Consider the following 10,349-nt stretch of genomic DNA (forward strand, 5'->3'; position numbering starts at 1 on the left):
GCTTTAATATAGTTAATCAGATTGTTTAAGTACTTAATTTATAAGTGAATGGATTTCTTAATCCAATGAGTTTTATTGATGCTATTTAAGTATTATATTTATATTATTTAATTTTTTAAAAAAATTATACTCACCTTTTTAGTATTCAAATATTTTTTTTTTAGTTTTAAGTTAAAAGGTGGTTTTAATACCTTAACCATAATGCTTATTTTGATAACATTAATCGTAAATAGAAGAACAATTTCCCAAAAATTATTTTCCTCAATTAAAAATAAACTTTTTAAAAATAGGTAAGATTTTAAAATAGAAAGAATATAACGAAAGTATTTGACTTTTAACTCATTGTTTCCCCTTATATGAGGTTAAATTATAAAAGATTTTATTGAATTTAAACATTTATTATTATTGAACTTTGGTTTAGATTTAAAGTGTCATGAATCAGTCATTTTATAGCAGGATAAATAGACGTAACTTTTTTATTTAATCATTTTCTATATACGTTACTGTATTCCCATCTAGGAAATTTTGATGATGTGTAATTTACTTTAAAAGCAAAATAAAAAATTTTCAATAACTAATTTGCCAACTGGTTCATTACAAGCGGCATATCCGCTTACAACTCTCGTGACGCGTTTGACAATACTTAATTTATTATTATTATTATTAGAATCATATGAACTTATTTTTTCACATTTCAGCCTTCATTTTTTCTCTGAACTTATAATTTTATCCTTACTAAACAAAAGTTATTGTATTTTAAACACTCGATGCGTTGGTCTTTCTCTATATACACTAACAAGATCAGTACAGGAAAAATAAACCCAGCTCAAGTGCACAAAATAACCTAGTTACTGTCCTCTAACTATGTGATGTAAATCAGGTAAAGAAACCAGATAAAACAATTTAAATTTGCAAACTTGCTCCCTAAGACTACTAATATGCTGCTGCAAGTGTAAAATGGAACCAAGCAGCAGGCACATCTCAATCAATTGGGAAATGCGACAGCAGAATGGAAAATTAATTTAACTGTTCACCAATCAGTTATACAACCTATTTGTTTAACACTTCAGATCCGTCTTTGGCCAAATCATTCATAGTATTCTGTTCAACTTTCACATTATCTTCATCAACTTGCTGAGAACAAATATCTAGAGCCTGCATGAACCAAATTGAGTGACAATTTTATAGTAATTACACTGTCAATAAAATGCAGTAATACTAAAAGTTTATGCATTTGTGCTTTATGTTGCAATTGCGAAATTCACCTTCATGCAAGTTTCAGCAACTGCAGTATCCGAGCCCCTCAAATGCTCCCCAGTTCTTCTCTGGTCCTCCTGGAATGTTAAGCCGTTATTACAAATTTTACCAAGTTCCATGTATGAATTTGTGTAAATTTATGTTATAAATGAGTAGGAACAAGAACACTGCGCCTAGGAATATAAATAAGCTGATACTGTTTTTAGCTTTTCCAACTGGAGGGTAACCCCAGGCTATTTGAAGCTATTTGTTGTGCGATTGACCTTTGTGCAGTGCTTCTAATCAGTTCTCTAATACCCATGGCATCTTTTGCCAGAGCATCAACAATCACCTCTCTGAAACTCAACGGGAAAAATTATCAGGAAAGAGTGACTATCAATTGGCGTCCATTCTATGGCACTGGCAATCTATTGAACCTTCTCTTCTGGTCTACTACTGTTCCTACAAATCTTGCTTTAAGATATAGAAGAAGGCTAAAAGTGTCTATACTAATTTCAGCACCTCTATGACTCAGTCCACAACCTAGCAACTCTTCAACTGCAGGACGATGATTTAATTTCTTAATGAAACAAGGCTCAATCAAAGCAAACAAGGATGATTTAAACAGGGATGATGACCTTCAGAAAATACTGGATAAACTAGGCCGAATGTAATTGTGAATGGTGTTTGTTCTCCAAGCCCTGGACTAGGAATATTTGGAACCATCCTAGTAAATGGATAGCAGGCACACTTGAAGAGCCAGTGGCAGTGGAGCTATCAGCTGTAGTTGGGACAGACCCAGTGCAACCACCACTTGAGCTTTGACCGGCACCCGAGTTTGAAGCCATTTTCAGACTCTGATAAGATAAGAAAAACAGAGCAAGATGGGAGCAGACGAAACAACCAGAAGATTGTGCATAAGACAGTCTCGGGTGACCGTAGACCAGGTTGCACATCATCGGTCACCAATGTTGTCATGTTCGAGCAAGGAAAATGAGGTGTGATTAGTTTTAGGAGGTCGCATCTTATGGTTCGAATAGAAATATAAGCTGGGTCATTCAAAATAGGGTCATACCCATCAGACTATGAAGAAACTGGGCCAAGACCCAAATCCAAACTTGGTATTTCATGAAATCAGTGTGAAATCCCAATTTCACTCTGATTTCACCTAGGAAAGATTATTGCTGCAATTTGAATCAGCCTTCCAAATTCAACTCCCAATTTTAACTACCGTGTGAAGAACAGTTATGTATCCCAGTATATGATGTAAGTAGTGGCTAGGAGGTAGTTATGTGTGTATTTGGTAATTTTAGACAAAGATCATTATTCTCTGTAGGTGTTTCTCAACTCTAGGACAGTAGTGTATGATGAGTAAACGTAATACATTCATGTTGATTTCATCAAAATTCAATAAAAAAAACCATGGTCACTTTTGGAAGTCCTCAACAGAACTGTAAATCTTCCCAACTCCTCCAGACTTTATCACAATCAAGCTTCAAGTTTTTCCAATAGTGTGAATATTTGTCTAGCGGCAGCCAAGTATGACTCTTAGATGCTAGAACCATCCGCACTTTGTGTCTTTAGACTATACTCATATAATTAATATTTTAGGTACATATGTTCAAGTTTTACCTCTCCCTAATGGCTAAGTTTTCCCCTTTCCCTTTCTCTAACAGAAAGTAGGCTGTATACATCATATTGGACAACTTAAAAAATAAACAAAATTGCTTTGTAAAATTAAGGTTTTAATATTATCTATTTCAATAGTGAGGTTAGACAAATTTTGTTCAGGAATAATGGTTAATTTCTTTGTTGAAAAGTGCATTAAGAAATCCAGAGGTACTGTTGATTTGTTAATATGTAAATATAGTGGTTGCAACATTTAAATGGCTGACGCAAGTAGATTAATATGTAATATCTGACAACACATTATCTGTTCTACCACTATTAAGAAATCACTCAATTTAAAATAAATGATTCAAAAACAAAGAGAAATACATACCAAATCATTGATCTGAGGTTCAACAATTTCCTTCTTTACTTTGCTTGGGGGAAGCTCACTAATAAATGATGCAACAAATTGAAAATAAGCATACAATATTTAATCATAAGAAATAAGTTTAGTATAAAGCATAATACCGTTCAATATTAATGTCCATGTCAGAATCTGGATCCCATCGCTCATCTCCATCATCATGATCTTCATCTGCCTGAAAAATTGTGTGTATTTGGGAATGAATTTGAATAAGATGATGAAAGTCAAAATCTAGAAGTGAAGGATTATGTTAAAATTTGTTAGCTTTGACAATTTATCTTTCATCTTCCTAGTTTCTAGAGTTGTTGAGATATTTGTGGAAATATCCTCTCTATCCCCTTCTTATCTATTGATGCATTTTCCTTATTGAAAACAGTAACAAATTTGCTAGTTTTTGTATATGCTGTCAGAGTTCTGGGACTGACTGGAGCAATGGTCAAAACATCCATGACATGCACAAATTGAGGCAACATATCCTCCGGAGAGATAATGAACAATATATTGATCACTTTCCCAACATTTTATTATAATGTGATATACAATGCACTAACCCCTATTTGTAGTACTAAATTCCTAATCCTGATCAAATCAAACACGGAAAGTAAACAAGAAACAAAAGTAGCCCGTTTTGGGTCCTACTAGGATAATCTCATTTTTTGACCATATTGGACAAACTACAAAGCCTCCAACATTGGCAAAGGGTACAATCAGACCCATGTTTCCTAAAACCAGAATCATGGGAGAAAGCAATTTTGATGAGCCAATAGAAATTTTCATGGAGAGCGAGTGCAAGAAGAGAGCAGCTTTGAGCCCTGGACTGTCACAGGAGAGGCTGGTTTCCGTGGTAAGGTGGCTGTGTCAGACAACTTAGGATTGAGATGCCTTTCGAGAAGGGGAATGGAGTAAAAGGAGCAAATGGTTTTGAGAATCTGAATTTGGGAAAATGCAGTCATGTTGAAGTTGGTTTGTGTTTTTTAACATTAAGTTGTTGATAACTCTTTTGAATGCTGCTACTTCTAATTCTCAAAAGAAGCCAGAAGGAGATGGATTCTGGATCTGTATGCAAGCTAGGAAACCCTTTAAAACTTGAAAAGTTACAACAAATGTTGATACCCAAGTAAGCAGGTAATGATCAAGTGGAACCTCCAGCACATGATTTTGGAAGCTTTAAGACACTCAACTGCAAAGGTAAGATTATGGAAAAACAAAAATGGCTGGTGGAAGGTCATCTTTCTTTCAAGACATCAATGTTAATCCTTCGGATAATGTTGAAAACTAGACAAAGGATTTGAATACAATAACTCATGTCCCTCTTGAACAAAATCCTAAGTCTTATGATTCTTTTGCTCCTTGCCAGTGTTATCAAAATGGCAGCCATGGTGGAAGAATCAGGAATGGTACTGCAAATTCTGGCTAAATTAGAGAGATATAACATGGTGAATTTTGTGGTAACTTATGACAGCTGCATCATGGCAGAAAATGTGACTTTTACGAAGGTTATAAAAGAGATGAAGATGTGTGAGCCACAATTTAGGTTCTTCCATTCTCATGACAACAAGGGCTCCTCTTCGCTCTCAATCACACCTCTCGATGTATGTGTATTTAGCATATTATTTGAGCATAAATCAATATCCAAATGTTGCATAATCATGCATTTTCTTTATTTAGTTCAGATGGCTATTTTATTTTATGTTTTATAAGTAGATGAGGGGTTAGATAGAAATTAAAAAGCAAATAGCAGCTCAAAAGGGAGGAATCTGGGCTCTGAGAAGACTCCATTGGGTGCTTGCTAGGGGATTTGCCCTTCGTCATGGATTAAGACTAAGCCCATGAAAAAGGAAATCATTATTAAAGACCAGAGAGTTCCACTGGCGAGGATTCAAGTTTTCAGTACCAGAGAGTTCACAGCCAGCCAGTGGAACTTCCCACACCCGTGGTTCAAGTAATTTGGTCGCTGACTGCTTGTTCTATATCTGTTTTAAATGGTTTGAAAGGGATTTTAACATCTTAACTATAAATAGAAAAGTGAGAGTACAAAATAGTCACTCAGACACTCTTGGAGACACATCAGAGAAAAATCATTATAGAGAAAACCAAAAAGATTAAAGTGACGGCAGAAACTTTGAGGGAAAATTCCAAAAGGACCTCTACTTGATGTACAAGAGAAACGTACTTCGAAAGACAGATTTAAATTCTTTCTCTTCTCTACTCTCATCTCTCTTGTTCTTATTCTTCCTATTATATATACAATTATTTTCTTGGTTTGTAATTCAACAATGACTAAATAATTTTCTTATTCTAGTGTTTAAGAGTAACTCAAATTAAGATGGATGATGGTATAATGAACCTTTTATACTCCTTTGTTAATTTTTATTTCTTGATTCAATTCTTAGTATTTTTAATGCTTGTAAATTTGTTGGGCCTCTTATTTACATTATTTCAGATATTAAGGAAAGAAATGAAAGGTGAACCTTAACATTAGAAATTCCAAACTTGAACCTAAGATTTTAGAACAAGAAAGTAGTCTTAAGTTTCTTGAGGAATTATCAAATCACTATGATAACTTAATAGGTTTAATTATATATAATTATCATGAAAGTAGAAATTAATTTAAATAAATGTGTTATTGTATTATGAAAATGAACAATAATTACCGTAGAGTAATTTCCCTTAAAGATAAATTACAAATTAATATAAGGTCTATTCTCTTTAAGCTTATCAATTCTAATTTGTGGTGAAACTAATCACTTTGAGTTTGTTAGAAGATGAATTTATCCATTTTTAAAATTATTTCGTCTTTTCTATTTTCTCTTTATTTTGTCTTATTAATTTGTTGTGTTTAGATAGTTAGGTTGCAGTAATTCAGTACTTAATGGTACAATAACTATGCACTTGCAGCTCTTTCACCCTCTTTATCCCTTTTTTGTTCTTTTCGAATCATACTCTTTCTTTTAACAAAACAATTCAGATACTTTTTTGTAAAAAAAATCTGTCAAATAAGATCTGTCTTTTATATACAATTTTTTTTTAGACAAATAAGTTCAATGCACGTCATACTGTCTTCCCTTGTTTTATTTTTCATAAGTTTTGTTTTTTATATACAAACAAAAAAAATGAGGCATAAAAATTCTGTTAGTGTACTTATGCTATGATACTTATGACATTATCCCTTAAATTTGTGAATTGGGATACATTTGGTAAATTTTATATGCTTCTAGTTCATGTTTCTTCAACTATTTTATTAGTTTTTCTTTATTTATTATATTTTTCAGTTTTTCAGTACTTTTTTGTATATAGATATATTTGTCTGGAGCCACCATGCTTTTGCCATTATCTACAATGCCATCTGCCATATTTTTACAGTGAATTTATGACTTGCTGCCATCCACCATTAATAACATTACTGTTAAAAGATTTTCTTATTGTTTTAATTGAAAACAAGCACATTTGAAATAATGATAGGTAGAGAAAACACAGTACAGTGAAGTGGCAGTAGAAGTTTACCTCACCAAGATCAGAATCTGGAGGTCTTTCCTGAAATTGGACACTGGGAGCATGCTGCAGCTTAGAAAGATTCTCAAGTAGCTTAGATCTAATTTCTTCAAGTAAATGACGGGAATTCTTGTTTTCCATGTTACTTGGGGCAACATGAAGGGTATAATCTGGACCAAAATATTCATAATATTCATGCTGTGGCATTTTGTCATCAACTTCTATTCCAAGAGCAACTCCTGTCTGCCTTAACATATAACACATACTATTTTACAAATTTGGATGGAAGTCTGTATAGAAGAAGAATGATTCAAATCATACATAACAAAAGAAACATGACGAAAAACTGAGAAATGAGAAACAATGACTACAGGGCAAGTTGCGTTGAATACTAAGACACTTTAGGATATCTTAATTTACATTTTATACCTCAAGACTAGTACTATAACTCAACAACTTTGATGTTTAGCATTTTTTATAATTAAAATATGAAATATGGACAAAATATTGGTATTTCAAGACAATAACCAAACTAGTAAGTTGCAGCACCTTTACTCAGATAGTGTAACCCTTTGGACCATGCAACCTTATATTTAATGATGTTGCATTAAATAAATAAAAGTTTTATTATTTAAAACAGCATTCTACCTCATAGCACCAACAACGAGCAACATTTCGAATGGTGTAGCCACCACCACCTAGTAGCAAAAGGGGCACATTGAACGATCTCATATATCTGACACACTCTGCATGACCCCTAATTGAAAGATTGAAACATCCCAATCGGTCTCCCGATAAAGAATCTGCACCGCACTGGAGAACTACAGCACCAGGCCGAAACACTTCCATTACTTTGCCAATTATTGGTTTGAACAAGAAATGATAACTCTCATCATCAATGCCATCATCAAGTGGAACATTAAGAGAGTAGTATTTTCCTTTTCCATATCCAATATCACGTACATCCCCAGTCCCAGGAAAATAATCACCAAATTTATGAAAAGAAACAGTCATGACTCTGTCAGTAGTGTAGAAAGCCTCCTCCACACCATCTCCATGGTGGATATCAATGTCCACATATAGAACACGCTGCAATAAATGCAACATTAGCATTTGAAAACCAGATCAGACAAAAGATTATGCACAAAAATTCGAGAAGTTTTTACAACCAGAATTTACAGGAGCTTGTATTATACTTCTCTCTACAGTTTCTGCACAGAACGTGCAGTTTATCTTCCCTGAAAATTTCTGAGCACAAATAATCCTACTTCCTGAAATAATTCCATTTGCCAAATCCCAATATTTTGTTTTCTACTGTTTATAACCAGTACCAGAACTCACAGGAGATTGAATTGTACTGCTTTCTATAGTTTATGCGCATAACTGAATTTTCCTTCTTGAATATTTTAGAAGACAATTCCCAATTCATCTTATCAAGTTTGATATAATGTAGGCCAAAATAGAAAGAAATACATAATTGTAGGATTTTAAAACTAGACGGGTGTAAATGGTAGGATTTTTAATTGGCATAATAATGTTTCTCCCAGATTGACTTGTACGAAATATTTTTAATATTCAATTCTTCAATTACTAAGGAAGGAAACATCAACAATTATGGTTTTAGCTGACTAAAGGGAATTTTCATTTTATTGCCAATCTTTTTGCCACAAAATTGTTGACACACATATTTAGGGCTTAAGATTGAGAAGGGAAAAAAACATTAATAACATGCACTTTTTTTTCTTTTTTTCCGATATGTGTCTTTAAATTATAAAGGGAGGGGGATGTCTTTTTTAGGGATTAAAATTGGTGTGATCAAACTTGTATTTAGAATTTAGATGCAGTAAGGGTGACATTACAGGCAGATTATATGTATATTTCAGGAATCTTCCTCCTAGAATGTAACCACAATTAACAACAGTTCCAATAGATTAATATGTGAAATATGTGGAAGAATTTTTGAATTATGTTAGTGGGGTAAAAGACAGTGAGTATGTTGGCTTATAATAGGCACAGGGCCCCTGATATTGGGAGTTTACAACTAAATCTTCACAAGGTGAGCAGTAGGTTTTTTAGAGAACCTTTAAGGGGATTGTGTCAGACTAAATTTAGAATTGTGACAGTCTCCAGGAGGATCTAACAGAAAAATATGGCTTAAATAAGGATCAAAACCATATATATAGCCTACAAATTTGAGCTCTGACCCCTCATTATTTTCTGTTTCTAGTTCGCCTGAAATCCTAAAGATATTGGAGTGTAAAACATGCAGAAATTTCAACAAAAACAATATATTTATCAAGCAGGACAAAAAAAAAAGAAACCAAAAGGAAATCAAATGTTACACAAACCTCGTGCTGCTTAAGAAGTTCTAAAATTGCAAGGACTATATCATTAACATAGCAAAATCCAGAAGCCTCACACTTCTTGGCATGATGCAAGCCACCAGCCCAGTTGACAGCAATATCACATTGATCATGATTTAACTTGACGGCACCACCAACTGAACCTCCAGCATAAGTTTGACAGAAAGAGTAGAGGCCATCAAAGACAGGACAATCTTCACCAACATTAAAGCGTTTGAGTTGCCTCAAATGATCCTGCTGTGTTTCAGGGGTTATGCTTCGAAGGAATGCAACATAATCATCGGCATGAAAACGGCAAAGGTCCCTGTCTCGAGCAGGAAATGGCTTGTGGACCTGCATGTGCTGAAGCAATCCATAATGAGCAAGAAGAGCATGGGTCATCCGTATACGATGTGGCTTCATAGGGTGACCTTGCCCATAATAGTAATTCCCCACTTCTGGATCATAGAAATAGCACACCTTTCTCTTGACCCCATCAGGTGCAGATGGTAGAGAATTGCCACTGGAATCCATGTTTGTTGTTTCCCCTTTATCTCTTTGCCTGTCAGTATTCATTCATCCTAACAAAACTCCCATGAAAAGAATTACTAAAAAAAGGGAATTAAACGGCTACGATAGACTTGTTTATGGTTTGGTAACCCCTATACCTAGCACAAACGCAAAAACTAAATACAACCCTAACAAACTGTATCCAAAACATATCGCTCAATGTAAGGAAGGAAAAGATAAACCAAAACCAGAGATTGCTATAGTACTGAATTAATGAGACAATGAATATAAAACATATTAAACAGTAATTGATTCCATAATTCTATTACGAAAATGACCAGAGCTTATTTACCTTACGATTTCAGGGTTATCTCTTCTCTAGTACTGTTTTGCAGTCCCCTGCATAATCACTCTGTTGGCCAACTTAACGAAATCAGACGATGAAAGACGCAAATCCTCCGGCCAAATCTAAAACTCGTTGCTGCTTGTTCAATGTTATCGGTAAGACCCCGGGCAAAATTAACTTTCTCGTAACGCGGATATTCCTATAAATACCCTTAAAAATTATAATATTTATTATTATTAATATTTAATATATTAAATTACTGCACATTAAAAAAATTATTCAAAATGCACTATTAAAGAAATGTATAAATTTTATAATTAAAAAATATTTTATTATAAAATAGGATAAAATTAAAAATATATTTTTTAAAATAAAACATATACAATAT

General features: G+C 33.7%; 1 protein-coding gene across 2 annotated transcripts; it reads right to left on the reverse strand.

The window, feature by feature from the left end:
* Positions 1-714: 714 nt before the first annotated feature.
* Positions 715-10,136, reverse strand: LOC113866008 (histone deacetylase 19-like). 2 transcript variants are annotated; one of them, XM_027500875.1, is made up of 8 exons: positions 9,968-10,136; positions 9,112-9,686; positions 7,412-7,852; positions 6,776-7,006; positions 3,376-3,446; positions 3,239-3,296; positions 1,266-1,334; positions 715-1,155 (listed from the first exon to the last, which is right to left on the reverse strand). In XM_027500875.1, the coding sequence occupies exons 2-8, from the start codon at positions 9,679-9,681 to the stop codon at positions 1,051-1,053; spliced, it is 1,545 nt and encodes a 514-aa protein (XP_027356676.1). In that variant the 5' UTR covers positions 9,682-9,686; positions 9,968-10,136; the 3' UTR covers positions 715-1,050. The 2 variants fall into 2 exon arrangements, with proteins under 2 accessions (XP_027356676.1, XP_027356677.1); XM_027500876.1 differs by having other exon boundaries at positions 735-1,155; positions 9,112-9,713.
* Positions 10,137-10,349: the final 213 nt, after the last annotated feature.

This window comes from Abrus precatorius, unplaced genomic scaffold, assembly GCF_003935025.1.
Source record: "Abrus precatorius isolate BTA unplaced genomic scaffold, Abrus_2018 Scaffold4, whole genome shotgun sequence".
Taxonomy (NCBI): Eukaryota; Viridiplantae; Streptophyta; class Magnoliopsida; order Fabales; family Fabaceae; genus Abrus; species Abrus precatorius.

Coding starts and splice junctions, on each gene's coding strand:
- LOC113866008 (XM_027500875.1), bottom strand. CDS start 9,681: ATGAATACTGACAGGCAAAGAGATAAAGGGGAAACAACAAACATGGAT. Junction 7,007..7,411: donor CTCGTTGTTGGTGCTATGAG/GTAGAATGCTGT, acceptor ATGTTAAGGCAG/ACAGGAGTTGCTCTTGGAAT. Junction 3,447..6,775: donor CAGATTCTGATCTTGGTGAG/GTAAACTTCTAC, acceptor ACAATTTTTCAG/GCAGATGAAGATCATGATGA.